The 17,993-nt window shown below is 33.8% G+C and overlaps 3 protein-coding genes across 4 annotated transcripts; all 3 read right to left on the bottom strand.

Annotated features, from left to right (window-relative positions):
* Nucleotides 1-873: 873 nt before the first annotated feature.
* On the bottom strand, nucleotides 874-3,921 carry LOC111797666 (uncharacterized). Its single transcript, XM_023680743.2, has 6 exons — nucleotides 3,667-3,921; nucleotides 2,509-2,636; nucleotides 2,290-2,393; nucleotides 2,114-2,201; nucleotides 1,771-1,832; nucleotides 874-1,349 (listed from the first exon to the last, which is right to left on the bottom strand). The coding sequence occupies exons 1-6, from the start codon at nucleotides 3,777-3,779 to the stop codon at nucleotides 1,197-1,199; spliced, it is 648 nt and encodes a 215-aa protein (XP_023536511.1). The 5' UTR covers nucleotides 3,780-3,921; the 3' UTR covers nucleotides 874-1,196.
* Nucleotides 3,922-4,988: 1,067 nt separating this feature from the next.
* Nucleotides 4,989-10,121, bottom strand: LOC111796508 (sulfite exporter TauE/SafE family protein 3). Of its 2 annotated transcripts, XM_023679158.2 has the most exons (12): nucleotides 9,499-10,121; nucleotides 8,692-8,851; nucleotides 8,010-8,210; nucleotides 7,882-7,946; nucleotides 7,768-7,795; nucleotides 7,608-7,687; nucleotides 7,336-7,422; nucleotides 7,200-7,250; nucleotides 6,895-7,116; nucleotides 5,892-5,985; nucleotides 5,463-5,603; nucleotides 4,989-5,357 (listed from the first exon to the last, which is right to left on the bottom strand). In XM_023679158.2, exons 1-12 carry the CDS (start codon nucleotides 9,718-9,720, stop codon nucleotides 5,272-5,274), a joined length of 1,437 nt encoding a protein of 478 aa, XP_023534926.2. In that variant the 5' UTR covers nucleotides 9,721-10,121; the 3' UTR covers nucleotides 4,989-5,271. The 2 variants fall into 2 exon arrangements, with proteins under 2 accessions (XP_023534926.2, XP_023534928.2); XM_023679160.2 differs by lacking the exons at nucleotides 8,692-8,851; nucleotides 9,499-10,121 and adding an exon at nucleotides 8,447-8,685.
* A 3,473-nt stretch (nucleotides 10,122-13,594) lies between these two features.
* On the bottom strand, nucleotides 13,595-17,985 carry LOC111796441 (signal peptide peptidase). The gene is made up of 12 exons (XM_023679042.2): nucleotides 17,796-17,985; nucleotides 17,446-17,566; nucleotides 16,702-16,817; nucleotides 16,441-16,592; nucleotides 16,258-16,343; nucleotides 15,704-15,831; nucleotides 15,435-15,485; nucleotides 14,932-15,018; nucleotides 14,758-14,827; nucleotides 14,507-14,643; nucleotides 14,343-14,420; nucleotides 13,595-13,695 (listed from the first exon to the last, which is right to left on the bottom strand). The coding sequence occupies exons 2-12, from the start codon at nucleotides 17,483-17,485 to the stop codon at nucleotides 13,615-13,617; spliced, it is 1,026 nt and encodes a 341-aa protein (XP_023534810.2). The 5' UTR covers nucleotides 17,486-17,566; nucleotides 17,796-17,985; the 3' UTR covers nucleotides 13,595-13,614.
* Nucleotides 17,986-17,993: the final 8 nt, after the last annotated feature.

Genomic DNA, 17,993 nt, shown 5'->3' with positions numbered 1-17,993 from the left:
GCACGTTCGGAAATTGAACGGTAAGGATTTAGACACGTGTAAACCATGGAGGTCGTACTACCGACAGTGTTTACGTGTAATGGTTGCAGTAAACGACAAGTCTTAACGGGAAGCGAACTCCGTCATACGTTGTTTTCATCCTTTCACCATTTCTATTATAAAAAATATTTAATTTATATCTAAACTTTTTAATTTTTTTTAAAAATCAATATGGGTTATTTATAAAACACTTCTAATCTATTTATTTATTCATTACTTGTTTAGTAAAATTGTGAGAAGAATAGTAATTATATTTAAATGGAATATAGAGAAAATTAATTATAAATTGACAAAAACAATATATATCCTCTTAGAATTAGAATTAGGGGATAGGCTCGATCATAAAAGCAGAAAATTGGAACCAAACAGATTGTTCTACTTCAGTTTATGCTTTGCAAGGCAGTTGTTAAAGTAAGCTTAACCTGTTACAAATGATATCAGAGCCAAACACTGAACGGTGTGTTAGTGAAGACGTTAAGTCTTCAAATGGGGTTTTCACTACCCTCTTCAACCAGAGAAATCTTGTACTTACATGGGCCAGCAAGGAGCTGACCCTCAATAAAAGTTCTCACACTCTTATAAAAAAATGTTTTGTTCCGCTATGTCAGAGTCCACCAAAGCATTCAAATGAAATAGAAGAAAAAAAAAAGGAGAGGAAAGCTAATGGTTTTTTACAGTACGATTTACTTTTGTGAAAGGCAAACATGACAGACTTTCAAATTTCAATGATAGCCTTTCACCTGCCCCGGAAGAAATTGGGTGTGAGGGGTCTAACCAATCAAACCACCAAAAGCAAAATCACTCCTCACTCTTAGTGGATACCACAATTCACAATTCACAATTCAAGGGCGTTTTTTTTATAATTGAACCCAAAAAATGGCTTCTTAGAAAGAAGAAAAGTAGGCCAAAATGAGCTACTACCTTATAATCATTAAACAAGAGTAACAGTAATTACAACTTACATAAACACCATAAATCCGCTCTCTTGAAAGCCACAGCAAATTTCTATTTGTATAGTCGTCTCATCAGGTAGACACAACAAGTTGAACGTCATCGAGCCTAAACACAATAATTTGATCACGTACGAGAGAACAACTTCGGGCCAAGAACAGCAAATTTCTATTTCTTGCATCGTTCGTACCGAACAATCAATTCGATCACATAAAATCGTCCTCCAGCTCTTGTAGCGATTTGCTTGTTGCAGCAATCTGTTTGTTAGATGTCATTTTCTCAGAGACCATCAAACCCTTGTAGCTCCTTAACTCTGCTTGCCTCTCTTTTTCTAACCTTTCCAGTTCCTCACGTCGTTTCTGCAAAAAAGGGAAGTTTACTGTAACAATACTTTTTGGAAACCATCTAGCAAAACCACCATGTCTGACGAATAGATTTGCTACCAAATGTTAGAGCAAGAATGTCTACACACAAATATGGAGAAAAACAAAAAAGCTAAGACCGTCGTGAAAATATATAGAGCCTTATTGTTCTCGTCTGTGTGCGCATTTTACAGTCACAAACCGAAATGTTTCAATTACTCATTTATCAAAGTAGATATCAATTTGAGAGTTAAGAGGCGAAACATAAATGACTAATGCAAGTCGAGGCTCGTGCCATACATACGTATCAACTAGGAGAAAATAATAACCAGTTAATATATCAAACTAGATTCCGACAAGAGGGTATAGTTCAAAAAAGGAGTTATTTCAGAGACGGGACAAAAAAATTGTAACCAACCTTTTCTCTCAGGTGTTGCTTCCTCTCTGCTCTTTCAGCTGCATTCACTGCTTCACGTTCGGCTGTATAATGGAAAACAAAGTGCTTGTCAACTGTTTTACGAGTTCGGGTGCATGGGAAGATGGGATGACTTCGATACATTTGATGTATCATGTATGCCTAGAAAATTACTTCATTCCCTCCGTAGCGAAAAGGGGAAAAAGAAAACAAAATGTGCAAACTTCATACTTAGGGGTGCAAAGAGACGTGCTAGGAATAGAAACAACATACTTTGGAAACATTGGTTCGCGAACGTGTAATTTCATATTGTATCCTAACAACAAAAAATTCATTTCCAATTTACCTTTTAAATCAGGCTTCCTTTCCACTTTAGTCCTGTTCAATCTATTTACGATGTCGTTGATCCGTTTTTCCACTCTTACAGTTCGGACCTGAATTGTGTATAAAGACAAATGTTCGTAAATCACCTTGAATTCTTATGTATATATCCGCTAGCCAATCGAAAACAACGTAGCTTACCATCTTGGGGTTATAAAAACCAACTTGGCCAACATCCATGGAAGCAGTTTTCTTCAAATTGGACCAAGGTGTATACACCACATCAATGTTGTTTACCTTGTTTCCTGTCAGATAAAACAGACAATAGTCAATAGCTTCTACCTCGTGACACAATTCCGCTGTCATCTACCAAAACACGCGCGTGAATTTTTAAGGTTTGATAGATTGCTCAAATTCTACCTTGAATGGAATTTGCCTTGACAAGCTGAGCACAATCCTCCAGCAACCCTTCACTAATATCATCAATGGTCTGCCCTTTTTGCAGTCTCACATAAACATGAGCAGATGACATCTTGTCTACGTGGAACCTGCACAAAACAACCTATGATCAGAGAAAAAATCTTAAGCGAAGTCCTCCCTACAAATCAGACCAGATACAAGATGAAGGAAGCCCGCAAATAAGTGTAGCAACCCAAGCCCATCGCTAGCAGACATTGTCCGCTTTAGCCCATTACGTATCGCCATTAACCTCACAGTTTTAAAACGCGTCTGCTAGGAAGGGGTTTCCACACCCTTAAGGAATGTTTCGTTCCCCTCTCCAACCGATATGGGATCTCACAATCCACCCCCTTGGGGGCCAGCGTCCTCGCTGGCACACCACCCGATGTCTGACTTCAATACCATTTGTAGCCGCGCAAGCCCACCACTATCAAATATTGCCCCTTTTGGGCTTTCCCTTCCAAGCTTCCCCTCAAGGTTTTAAAACGTGTATCCTATGGAGAGGATCTAGCCCTACTCTGACCAATGCCTCACACCGTCAAGCTCTGACCATATGTAGCAACTCAAGCCCACCGCTAGCAAATATTGTCCACTTTAGACCGTTGCGTATCGCCATCAGCCTCATGATTTTAAAACGCGTATGCTAAGAAGAGGTTTCCACACCCTTATACGAAATGCTTCGTTCCCCTCTCTAACCGACATGAGATCTCACAATAAGACTAAAGATAACCCTTGAGTTCTTAAAGCCACAAAACAGACAAGACGATAAGTTCGAGTCCTGCATGGCTAAAGAAGGCTTGTGCAACGAAAATTCAAGATTTCAATAAAGAAAATAAACTAATTCCCTTCATAATCCGCAAGATATCCGTCAGCAATGTTGATTTCCAGTTTCATAAAGCTCTGTTAAATCAAAGAAAATAGCAACCACGCAAATCTATAGAACTTTGACATCAAATGCCAATTTCCAAAGACATCAGGCGATAACGTGAACACAAGCACTTTTACCCGACAGGATTGATCGTGAGAAATCATTCTCAACCATATCTCAATGAAATTGACATCAAATAACAATCCGTGAAAGAATCAGAAATTAATAAAAAGACCTAGACGATAGATTACCAAATATCCTCGGGAAAGCCGTATTTGATAAGCTCCTCGTTCTCGTACTTGTCGAGCCCCATGAAAATGGAGTAATCACCGACGTCGGGCCGGGCTTTGAAATAGAAAACCATGGTGCTTCGATTTCGTTCGCTCAACCCTCGAAAATGGAGAGAACAGAATGAATTAGGGTTTTCAATTCGAGGAAATAAGAGAGATTGGTCGTCTGGGTTGCGTGTGATTTTGAATCTTTGATCGGACGCTGATATTCCAGGATAGCGTAGAATAATATTTTATTAAATTAAAGTTGAGTCCTTAAAACTTTCAAATTTAAGTCAATCCCCGTCGTTTCAGACTCTAATAAATGGTAAATAAATCTCTTAATTTCCAATTTTGTATTTAATTTTATTTTAAATATTTTTTTAATATTGATAGATTTAATAAGGTTTTTTAAATATAATATTCAATTTTTATATATTTTTTTTTTCATATTTTGATATTTGACCTATCAATTTAAAATTATTAATATGAAATTATTTGACACGTTTTGATGTTCATATATCTTTTACAAATTTATAACTAAATTTATAATGATAATCTTTTTAATTCAACAATTTTTTTTTTCTTTCTATCAAAAGTTGATAAAGGTGTAAATCAAATATTCTATGTTAATTGATTTTATATCTATTTTTTTTATATGTTTGAATATAATTTTGTTCTAATTTTTTTTATATATATTTTATATTTTAAATGTGCAAATTTTTATCATACTATGGTATATGGATCAGTCGTGCAACTATATAGTTTGTTGTTAGTTTACTTCTTTTAACTAATGCGTCGATTAAAAAAAACATGTTTTGAGTTAGTCGTAAATATGAATAAAATACTTGTTTGGTTATCGAGTTTTGAAGGTTAAGTGATTGTTTGGTTATTGAGTTTTGAAGGTTGAGTGATTGTTTGGTTATCGAGTTTTGAAGGTTGAGTGAAGTTAGACCTCGTGCTTCACAATAGGACAAGTCCCTAGCATTTAGTAAAGTGCTCGATTTTGATTCACGAGTCAACGTAATCGGTCTCAAACTTCACATCTGCATTTATGTTAGGTCTTATTTTGATTCACGAGTCAACGTAATCGGTCTCCAACTTCACGTCTGCATCTATGTTAGGTCTTATTTTGATTCACGAGTCAACACAATCGGCCTCCAACTTCACGTCTGAATCTGTGTTAGGTTTTTTTTTTCTTCTTCTTCTTCATCTTTTATTATCGTTTTCATTTTACTCTCTTTCATAGAACCCAAGTCGAGTAATGTCTAAACACGAGACTTTGATCAACAAAAGTTATAGAGTTATCTTACCTTTAAAACATCAAATAAAACCGTACTAAATAAATTCCACAATTCTATCTATAAAATCTACATCCGAGCACACCCAAGTGCACAGAAATGCGAAGCTCAACTTTTCTCGAGCTTTACTAAACACGTCTAGGCTCTTCAGCCCATAAAACAATCATGCGAATCAATAAATTTGAGCATCTAAGCCATCAAATTTAAGAGAGTAAAATTCCAAAATAATCATAAGAACCTGAAAACATTAAGTAAATCATATTCCTTTTTCCAGAAAGGTCAAACCTTATGCGTCATATTTGCACAAGTTCTCGAAGCCCATGTATTCGTGACGCTGAATTTGTCCAATCGTCTTCGAGATTCCAACGCCACCTACCAAACAAAACCGCAAACCATTTAAGATATATTTATTTATTTATTTATTTATCATAATAGAGGAAAATGGGATGAAGCAGTTTGGTTGGATATGGCTTTCACCTAGAGAAATTGCACTGACGAATATTGTGAAGGACAAGATGAAGATAATTAAGGATGCTCTTCCAATCAAGTTGATCAGTTTTCTTATTACGTGTTGTCCAACAAATGCAGCTATGGCGGCCACAATGGTGAAGTAAACAGCTGCAATATCACAACTTGTTTAGTTGCTCAATCGGGTTGAAAACTTTTGAAATTTCTTGCCTAGATTATACGTGTGGTTATCTCGGAAGTACCAAGAACGATAGATACTTCACTAGAGATATTATCCACTTTGACTTTGCTTTTAGTTTCGTACTAAAAGTTTAGATAATTATCTTCACATATATATCATAGAGCTCTCGTTTTCTTAATCAGTATGAATTTTTTTGTTCACTCTTAATATAAAGAAAGTCGCATAAAAGAATGTGCTTAATGATGGAATTGATTTACCATAAGGAACGGGAAAACGGTCTAGTAGATAGTATTGTATAACGGACATTGACGAGGAGAATGTCATTCCAAAGGTTGCTGAAGCACTCGATACCTGCAAAGCAAAGGGTACAAAAGTTTAACTTTGATATGATTTCTAATGTCTCACGTTCTTTGGAACACAAATTAACATCCTAATTCAATAATATTATCTCATCCTCAAACAATAAAAAATGAAAGATCAATAGAACTACAAAAATGTATAAGTTTTTAGCTTTCAATAATTTTACATTTAACCGGTCATTATTTTAAAAGGTGTCTAATAAACTTCTATTCTTTAAATTTTATATCTAATAAGTCTTCAAATTTTTAATTATAGGGCTAATATATCTTTAACCTATTCAAGAAATCTAAAAATTTACGAATTTATTGGTCATAAAATTAAATTCTACCTCTAATGTATTTATTAATAAAAAAAAATTGAATACGTCAACAAACACAAAATAAAAAATTTGAATATGACATTTTAAAAGAAAATCTATTACACATGAGAGTGCTGCCAAACTTGTAATTAAACTAATAACATAATATCACAACGTTCAATGAAAAGGTCCCACTAGTCAAAGGACCAAAAGTTGGAAATGATTGAAGTCAGGGAGTAAGCAGTCGTGGTTCCATAATTTTATTTCATAGAAGATAATTTTAAAAAATATGGATGTGAAATATATATATTTTCAATGTATAATTATCCAAATCAAATGTAAGAATATATGAACTTCCATTTACTATCAAAAAATTAAAAAAAAAATTATCTCATAAATCTCTAAATTTCTAAATTTCATATCTAGTAAACTCTCAAATTTTCAGTTTCGTGTCTAATAAATTCTTGAACCAAATACATAAATCAAAATTTTATGTTTAATAAAATTGTTAATTTTACCAATATATATAGACCTCTATTACAATAATAATAATAATAATAATAATAATAATAATAAATGAACGTTGAGGTTGAGATATGTACCTGCGGGGGAATGCCGAGCTCCAAAAACAGGGGTCCCATTATAAATCCTCCACCAAGGCCAAGAAGGCCGCCAACAACTCCGGCCACTATGCCCAAGAAGCAATATAGAACAAGCTGGTAAACTTGAAAATTAGTCTTCTCATTTCCCAGAGATGCAATTTTTCTCCGTCCTTTGTACAAGCTGACTGCCTCATAGCCAGATACACCAAAAGTAATTGGTATCTGTAGACCAATTTTGGGTCAACTGTAAGAGAAATCAACCGGAAAAGGCACATGAGAATTTGTAAAGGTAGCAGTGAACTTACCTGCAGTAAGTTGAGTAGCCAGTATTCCCATGAACAATTGGGTGAATGCTTCTGTTTTCAATTAGAGATTGATGGGTTTCAGTTTATTAAGATTGTAAAATAAAGAGAGAACGGAGAAGGGAAAGAATCCAAATACCTTGATAATTTGGATTGCAAGGAAAGCAACCCAAACTAATACAAGAAGTCCCATTTCTTTCCAGTACACATTCTTCAGCATTGGAACCTGCCATTTCAACACATTTCAACAGTTCATTGTTCTTATAGTATTTGAACTTAGCTCAACAGTAGTAACTAACATGTATTTCGCAAATTCTCGTATCCCATTTATTGTAATAATGATACATCCTAAGGTAAACCCAATTCAACATTCTCATTTCTTGTATCATTTATGACTAAGAATGAACATACCTCTCGATCAGCAGGGTCTGTTTCGGGCCGATGGCTCGGGCCACTAGGAAGAGGAGCATATGCTGTATTGGCTTGAAGATCTAATGTAAAAAGGTGTGGAGTATAAAATAAGAACAAGGATTGCCACCATTTCGATACGATTAACAATAGATTGGCTCACCATTTGATTCAGCACGCCTAGCAGCCTCCTAAAATTGAAAAGAAGTGATCCAATTGTTAGAAAAATAGGCCATATTTGAACCATAATATTGAAGATCCAAGTTTAAGTGATAACCGTTTTAATTATAGTTTCCTTCTTCCAAGTTTCAACTCCCTTAAGAAACGATTTCGTGGATGTAGCTGCAGAACACGCAGATCAGCCAGACGATAAACAGAGCAGAAAATATGACCATTGAAAATTACCTAAGAAGAGAACGATGAGGAGGACAGTAACCATCCAATCAGCAAATATGACATTGAAAACCACCCCAATGCTGATGCCCAGCATGAGCATAGGCATGATAAGCAGCACCAAATCATAGTCAATGATAGGAAGATCAAGTGTTGGATGTCTTAGCTTAAGATTATAGTAGACGGTTGATACCGATGCTCCCATAATCATACCTTTAGCAAACAAACAAAACAAGGAGGATTAAACAAGTTAGGCACATTAAGAGCAAATCCTCGAGTGCTGTACTCTTAAATGCTACGATCAAAATGTTCTGATACCAATTATTGTACCTTAAATGCCACAACAACAATGTTTTGATACCAATTGTTGCAGTGAAAGTGGAAGCAAGATCGATCGCACTCACACACCCACAAATAGAAATCAAACAAAGAGACAAAGATTTACGTACTTTGAAGATAAGAAATTGACCGATTTTGTTTCGGACCAATTGTTGTAGTGAAAGCGGAAACAAGATCGATCGCACTTACACACCCACAAATAGAAATCAAATAAAGAGACAAAGATTTACGTAGTTTGAAGAGAAGAAATTGACCGATTTTGCTTCTGTTTTCGCTACCGATACAATAATTGGTATGAAAACAGTGTTGTGGCATTTAGGAGTTGGTTTGATATTGCAAAGATCATTCCCCATACATTTTGATATAGCTGTGGATGACTTTGGATCGAACCCAATGATTAGACTAAGCATAGGAACATAAATTCCCCCACCACCGACGCCTCCTACACTCCCAAATGCAGCACCCAGAAATCCAATAACAGAACCCAATACAATCTGCCACCCAAATTCCATTTCCTGTAAAGAAGATTATAATACACTATTAGTCCATCTACTTTACTCGTGATTAGTAAAAAAAATTCTGTGAAAATCTTGAGAAGCTGTAATGAAAACATGAAATCGTGTATTATAAGATATAATGATTGTTATTATAAAGCTGGCTTTGTTTATTCGATGAATTTGTTTATCATCGAAGCATATGACCTTGAATAAACTATAGTTTTGGCAGAAGCTAAAGTTCAAAGCCTTTCAAAACATTGAATTCACAGATGAAAAGATTTTATTAAGCAGGATTCCATTTTCACATCGAAACTATGAACAATCCAAAAAAATGTGCACAATGAGTTAGATCTAAACTGAGACAAAGCCTAATCATGAGAATTTCAGAAGCTTTTCCCAAAGAAAAAGTTCCGAAATGACGAAAACTCCGTTCATGAACACGAGGAGTTGAACATTCCAACACCAAGATTTATTCTAGCCTAGCAGCTCAAAATTAAGTTCGAGAAGCATTGAAATGGTTAGAGAATCTGCGAGCAGGAGTACGCGATCCTGAAAAATATATTTCCGAAGAAGAGTAAACGCAAACGAAACAAATTTGATTGCACTAGGATTTTTGTTTAAATCTACATGAACAGAGAGGTATACAGGTTCTTGTTGTAACTTACCGGCCAAACGTGATGATACCCCGTTCTGTCCGATTGCCACAAGAAATTCAAAGCTCCTCGGATCAGATTCAAACCATCGGAACCTCCTTCTCCGTCCAACCTCGCCGTTTCGAGCTTCATTTTTCTCTCACCGGAAACCATAGCCAACGCTATGGCAAAGTTGAACATCGTCATCGCCATTGACCGAAAACCCGCGCATATTCCTCCAAATTCGCGCGCCATTGAAACTCCGAAACGTTCCTTTCGCCCTCTGAGATACAAAAACCAAAACGCTAATCCGCTGAGACCACCACTTGCGAAATAGGAAATGATATCTGTTTCTTCAAAAAAAAGAGCAATGGCTTATATTACGAAAAACATGAATCAAAAAACAAAGCGCTCAAATCAATGACAATGAAGTTTGAGGAACGATTATGGTTGGTTGAATTTAATGGATTGTTCATTAATCAGAGCTACGAATCATTTAATGCTCAGATAATTTATCTCTATCCATTTCAACATGATAAACGTTCCACTCGTTGATCTAACATCACAAATGCTGTTTGATTCGAGCGGTGCAAAATCAAATCAACCTAAAACATCAAAAAAAAAAAAAAAAATAAAAAAATAAAAATCGGAATTCAAAGCGAAAATAAACATGGCCATCAGCTAGAACAAAAAGTTTTATCCATCCGTGTACGTCAGTGGTTAAAGAAAAAAAAAATAGCACACTATAATTTCTGCACGCCTCTAAGAATATATTTATTTTTATTATTCTTCCGCTCACTACAGAATCAGAATATTGTGTATTTTAATTTTAAAAAATTTAAAAATTAAAAAAAAAAACTTCAAAAATTTTAAAAAAATAAATAGGTGTAGGTTTTTTTTTTTTTTTTTTTTTTTTTTTTAATGTATAATAGTCCACTTGGGCCCACTTGGGCCCACTTGCCAAGTATCTTGTTTTAAGTTTTTTTTTTTATTTTTTATTTTTAAATAACATTAAAACCTTAATTAAATTATAAAAATAATTAATTTTTAAAAATATTAATGATAACATAGTAATAACATGACTAAAATACTATTTTAGTTTATATATTTTGACTTTTATTCCATTTTAATTTTAAATTTAAATTCCACAAAAAAAAAAAAACATATTTATTAATAATTTGAATTTATATTTTTTTAAATAAAATTTGTTCATTGATAATGATAGTTACCATACCAAAAAAAACATGAAATAATTATATATATATATATATATATATATATATATATATATATATATATATATATATATATATTTCTCTCTTTTTTTTCTCCTTTTTTACTCTAGTTAGGAATGAAAAGATGATTTTATTCGTATCACCGACTTTTAGTAAATCAATTATTTTACATGGTGTGTTTAATGGAGCTATCGGGTTGGGTAAATTCAATAATAGACGCTTGTCGGTCATTCGTTGAGCAACCTAATAGCTACATAAAAAAAATTACCCTATAAAAATACCTTTAAAAATACCCAACCGACAAGCGTCTATTATAAATCTATTTTTTTAAAATAAATAACTTACATATGAAAATTATTAATACTTTCTTTTAAAAATATCTTTTTAATTTTCAAAAAAAAAAAAAAAACCTTTTAAAGAATATCATTGAGTTTTTAAAAGTTAATTTTTTATTTTTTATTTTTAATTTAAAGGTATTATAGAGATGGATATTTATTTTTAAAAGGGTTAGGGTTGAATTTTAAAATATATTAAAAAAAAAAAAAGGGTGGACAAAGGTCTCAAATTCAGAAAATTATTATTTTATTATTTCTATATAGTACAATTCATTAATTAATCCTTAATTGTGTTGTACCCAACACTGACCTCAGAGGTCGGTGGAGACAGCTCACACTCGCTTGGTCAAGCCAGCAAATAATTCGCCTTCTCACAAATTTTCTTTTCTGTTTTAAATTTTTAAATTTTTAAATTTTTATTACCATTTATTATTTGGTCTAAATACTATTTTTATCTTTCTAATTTCTATATTTAATAAGTTCATTTTCATAATAAATTTTTGGATAAAATACCATTTTAATCCACATGGTTGTTCAATTTTAATTTCCGTTTTTTCAATAAATCTTGAGTTTAGTTTATTTCTAAACATACTTGCAAAATATAATTATTTACCTTCAAATTATTATTATTATTATTATTTATATTTTAAATTTTAAATGTCTAAAACTCAAGATTCATACTCAGCCAAAAATAATATTTTTTACTAAAGTTTTAGATTCTTTTCCACGTCACCAGTCCAGTTGACAAATCCAAACAAAAAAAAAATTTAAAAGTTACATTGGTTGGAGGATCTATAAAATAAAATAAAATAAATAAATAAATAACACCATTGTATTTTTAAATCATTTTTTAATATGACCAAGAGTATATGTCTGCCTATTAATTTATTTATTATTTAAAAGAATAAAACAAAATTTCCAAGGACGTTGTTCAATATTATTATTTTATAACTTTTGTATTTATTTTCGAATATAATAAGTTTGAAATTTATTTTAAAGATATTAATTGGGAACATGTCAGCAGTGATGTCATGTTTAATTAAGTTCTTAATTTGGTGTAACAGCCACTCAACTCCCTTGTATTTTTTAAGTTATATTAATTTTTTTTGGGTACAACATCCTTATAATAAGTTTGAAATTGAATAAATATTTGTATCAAAATTTTAAAAAATATTTCATTAAAAAAGTTTTGGATTACATACAAAGGAAGGGAGAAATTTGGAATAAAAGAAAGTTACAAATTTTGTCAAATCTTACTTTAGTGGTTAAGAAATTTTGTATAAATGTGTTAGTTAGTTAATTAATTAATTAATTAATTAATCAATCAATAGCTAGGCAATTTCATAATCTAATCTAATTTTTTCTTAACCAATTGGGATTTCCTTTATTTTTTTTATTATTTCTCTTTTTTCGCGTCTCACGCAACCTAATAATAGTCTCGTAGATGGTAAGGTAAGTTGAAAGTTGCTCGTGATAAGATAAAAAAAAATTCTTCTCTCAGCCTCACTTATTAGAATGAATGTTGCTCGTGTCAATCATTTAATTTTCCAAATATTCATTCAAACATTAGAACTTGTTAAAAAAAAAAAAAAAAAAAAAAAAAAAAAAACTTTAGTTATTATATTATTATCTAATATCTATTTATTTATTTAGATAATGCTTGCTCCCAAATTATGTGGATAAAAAATAAACTTACAATGCGCAAAAAGTGTATCTTTCCTTTTAAGTCTCAAATCCGAAAACGTTACAATTTGTTGGAAAATATATAAAAAATTTATTATTAAATTTGTCATTTGATTTTTTTCTATCTAAAAATGGAAAATTTAGATATTCCGACTAGAAATATGGCCTATATGTTTGGAATAGATTCCATTTTGAGAAAGTTAAAAAAGAAGTAAAGAACTATGACATATATATGTTTTGGAATAGATTTCATTTGAGAGAGTGACTTCTTTAGACAAAGACTCAATATTTTTCCGTCTAAATCAGATAAACTCACATCTTAACAAACAAATGGATCAGATCAACTTCCAATTTTAGTAAATAACACCCAAAACACATCAACATTATAATCTTAGCATCAAACTTGAAAAAATGTTAGGTTTTTTACCCTGGTATTTTTTTTTTTTTTAAATGTTTAAAAACTGTTATGAATTATAAAATATATATACGATACAAATACGAATTTGATAATATTGCAAAAGATGGGGTTTATTATTTAAATTATAAAGTTAGTCTAAGAATTAATCTCTACAGGTTAGAAGAAATTGGAGGATCAGATTCTGATGTAATATTTTAAAAAGAAATTATAGATCTAAAAAAAATAAAACTAAAGAGAGTTAAAAAGAGGAGAGAGGAGAGGAGTTGCTACGTGGATACAGGACTGTAGAGTAGGCAAGGCAAGCCGAAGTTTTGGAAATAAATTAGGCCCATGTTAAAAAGAAGGTTTAGCTTACAGAATGGATGGAAGTGGTTATGATATGCTTTATATAGCCCACATTGAAAATTATGCCTCCCACCCCCTCCTCCTCCTCCTCCTCCTCCTCCTCCTCCTCCTCCTCCCACCTTCTCTAAATTTCTTATTCCTTCTTGCTTCCTTTGTCATCTTCATCGCCATCTTCAGATGAAATACCACTCTTCGACTCATCAAACTCTAATAGCTGCACAATATAATGTAACAACAATTTGAATCAATGCACAACCATGCCATAAATTTCTATTTTTTTTTTCTTTTTTGGTAGGGTGGGGTATCGAGACGAGGGACGGGACGAGCAGGTGATATTCTCTGTAACGGCTCAAATCCACTGCTGACAGATATTGTCCTCTTTGGGCTTTTCCCTCGAGACTTTAAAACGGGTGGGAAGGTTTCCACACCCTTATAACATGGGACATCACAATGCACCCCCCTTCGGGGCCAGCGTCATCGCTGGCACTCTTTCCATCCTCCAATCAACGTGGGACCGCCCTTGAATCCACCCCCTTTGAGGCCAAGCAACCTTACAGGCACACCGCCTCATGTCTTCCCCCTTCGGGAAACAACGAGAAGGTTGGCACATCGTCCGATGTCTAGCTCTAATACTATTTGTAACGGCCCAAATCCACAGCTAATAGATATTGTCTTCTTTGGGCTTTCCCTTTCACGCTTCCCCTCAAGGCGAGAAGGTTTCCACACCCTTATAAATGGTGGTTTGTTCTCCTCCCCAACCAATGTGGGACATCACATTCTCTAAGCGTATATGAAAGAGTGAAAACGACAATGACATCAAGGATGGAAGAATTTGAGAGAAAGCGAAAAAAGGGAACAAACCGGTTTGACTTCGCCATTCCATATGACATGAGCAGCCAAGAATCCAATAACAGCAGGAACAATGTAAAGAAGAGCAGGCTGGAAACAAGAAAGCAGACAAAGATCAGGTCTCATCAACTCCTTGATATATTTTAAAAAATATTAAAATTTAATGCAAACTTCACCTGGGCAGCTTGAAACCAATTCATGACCACTATTGTGAGGACCAAACCAACGGTGTATCCCATAAAAGCACTCTTAAAATATTGACCGTCTTTTCCCCTGGATGCATCAAATCGTAGAGCCAGTGCAACAAAGATCCCTAGAGGAACAAAAATATTATCAATACTTCCTTCAAGCTATATGAACAAGCACAAGTGAACTTTCATTTGGGATAAACACGCCCAGAGATATGTAGATTGACATTCAAACTCACCGGGAATGACAATGTCACCAAGTCCAAGCATGGAGAATGGTCGAGCAGCATCTGCGGTGGGAAACAGAAGCTGCAGACAAATTTAGAAAACCATAATTAGACAGTCTGCTCAGCCCAAATCACATTTCACTGTGACGCGAACATCAAGTATTCGAGTTTAGCAAGAGTACAGACCTTTATAGGTGCATCAAACGATTTTGCGACACTAACCATCACTGGAGTAAAGAAAACCCAGAAGATATCGTATACAAACAGTCCAGCCTACAGAGAATTTAGACAAAAAATAAAAAATAAAAAATTGCATGATTGATCAGAATGTGTGCAACGGGACAATTAAATAAATGAACCAATAACAAAGCATTCATTTATCATAACAGCCGATAATATCCAAGGGATTATAGAATACATAGACCAGAACGTATCAGAGACATAACATGAAACTCGGACAAACTGAATTGCCTCGAAATAGAAGATCATGCATTCATGCCACATCCTAACCGTTGCACTCGAAACAAAGAATAAATCAAGTTGGCATAATCAAATTCCAACGCATGCTTGGTCAAAGAGCAGGATGATTATCCAGTAGCATGTTTTATGAAACACCTTAAGTATTCTATACAACAGTAACCCAATTATCATTAACTTTCATTATCAAATCCTTATGTTCCTCTTCTTACCAAAAGTATGGCACCAGTCTTAAAGGAACCAAGAGAAAGCATTTCAATTCCCTGCAAATGGAAAACAGATAATTAATTACTTCAACGAATGCTCAACCACATGTAGTTTATTTTAGAGATACTTAGAGAATGATTATTTGATTTTTGAATTAAACCCAACAAAAATCTTGCCAGTCAGAAAAGAACTTCCAGCCACATAAATTACAGAAGGAAGTATTGCTCAAACCGATGGCTACAGGGTCGATTATTTTAAGAGGTCGCTACTGTACCTGGATACAAAAGGCAAGGCCCAAGATATTGTTAGCCAGCCAGTGTTTCTTCAGAGCATACCATGCACAAAAAAAGGTTCCAGGAATTGCTGCAACGACCTGAGACCTGGTGAACTCGATCTCCAAAGCTGTGTAAGAAATGAAAGGAAAAATATCATTCTGCATGATGAAAGGAGATAAGGTCAAGCAGATAAAATCAGCTGAATCTTGAAAGACGCAGAAGAATCCAAAACAAAAATAAAGTTACAATCGTACAAAATGGAAAAAATCATACGAGTCTCAAATCAACAAAAACCCTTGTCCATAATTCAGAAGAATTTGGCGTTTAACCAAACCTGGCAAACGGGCAACTGTAATGGAAACCATTAATTTCAATTTCCTTAATAGGAGAAGTGGCAAATTAAATTCTTCAAAGCCGACAAAGTGCCCTAAACAACTGATCGACCAAGGTTCATTTCAAATAGTTATATACATTATTATAAATAAATAAATAAAAACTTGGAAATTTGCTCGTTTTTTGCGAAAATACATCAAACGAAAACAAAATCACATACCACGGAAATATGGAAAAGTCCATACAATAGCATCTTGATTCCAATGGTCTGGCAGATATCGCTTAATAGCAGGCAACAGAGTCGCTCTAGATAGAATGGAAAGAGGATATCATTAATAAAATTATGACTTAGAGCAGCATACTTAATAAGATGTGCTTATGACCAACACATTTGAATACATACGAAAGAGCAAGGATCCCAAGCACAAAAAAGTAGCACGTCAAGACTGCATTGACCAAGTCCTTCGACAGAAACTTGAAAAGCAAGAAAAGAGATAAAAGCATTGCACTCCCAACAAAGGGAAAACGCATGGCGTGCTCACTGGACATCGTCTCCTGCATATTTGATAATAAGACATTGTAAGCAAATGGAATTGTAACCATGCAAGAAATGAAGAAAGCGTAAGCAATAAACAACTTAGCGTAACTTCCTCGTTACACTTACTGAAGGTGGAGTGGGTTTCACAGACCGATAGCAACCCACGTAAACAGTTAGACAAGCAGTCAGAACCACATTCACGTTAGGATCAACCTTCATAACAAGTGGAGCTAATGACAATCCTGCACCCAAAAAGATTAAGAGGTTAGGCTTAACCATACACTGGAAATTAAGATACTATGTTCGATTTTCACTAACGACTTTCTAGTAGGTGCCATTGCATTTAGTTATATTTGATAGAAAACAGGGTACAAATTCATTCATATCCATAGAGATCAATGAATATTCATACAATTTTTAGGGTTACTCAAGTCTTCCAAAGACGATACAAATCCACATCTAATGATTTTTAATGAGAATGCATGTCCTAATATGACGTGATGATTTCAGAATACTTGTAATTCTCATTTTCTGATTTTAATTTTATGCAATTTCCAGACGTCAATTTTCATACCAACTGATAACTGATAATAAGAAAACCACGATAGCTTGCATACATGATTTGTCTATTCTCTTGCACAAACTACAGATACCAATTACCTAAGAGAGATACAGATCTTGCAAAGAAGTCCAAGAAACTACAAATGGAATTCAGTCAAGATTATATAATCTATCTAATTAAGTGATGTTACGAACGCTCATTCGATTGATAATATACCCATTCGCTCGTCATTCATAGTAAACACAAAAGAAACAAAGATCTCCAGATTTACATCGGCGAAAAAGCAGTAGAATAAATTGGTTACCCACCGGCTAAAGCAAAATTCGCAATGCGCTCGGCGTTCTTCATGTTAGGCGATTCTCAATTGAACACTTTCCACCAACACTGTTAATCTTGAAAACTAAGATAATTATCTCGCAGTTGCTCCCTCTGCAATCAAACTCGCACACAAATACATTGATTAAAAAAACAAAAGATCAATTGCACTAACCCAATATGAAACATCAAATCATTCTCAAAATGCCGCAATTTCGCAGCGCAATTTAAACTACGTGCGTAATCAAATAGCGATAATTTTTTTTAACAAAATTCGAAATGGAATCAACAAAAAAAAGAATAAAATAGTCGTTGAATTGGATAAATGAACAAAAAATCGTACCAATCATCGGCGGCTCGAAGACTTCGAGTGGATTTGACCACGCAGAACGGAGAGCTCGCCGAAGAAAGAGAAGGAAAATTTTCACAAAATTTTCAGATTTAGGGTTTAACTTGACGAATGGAAAAAAAATGACAAAGGGATTGAAAGGGTAAAACTAGAAATTAAAAACGACATCAATCCACCGGACTGCTGCTTTAA

The sequence above is a fragment of the Cucurbita pepo genome, chromosome 6, assembly GCF_057944985.1.
Source record: "Cucurbita pepo subsp. pepo isolate OVF chromosome 6, ASM5794498v1, whole genome shotgun sequence".
NCBI lineage: Eukaryota > Viridiplantae > Streptophyta > Magnoliopsida > Cucurbitales > Cucurbitaceae > Cucurbita > Cucurbita pepo.
This window is presented reverse-complemented; position numbering and strand designations above follow the sequence as displayed.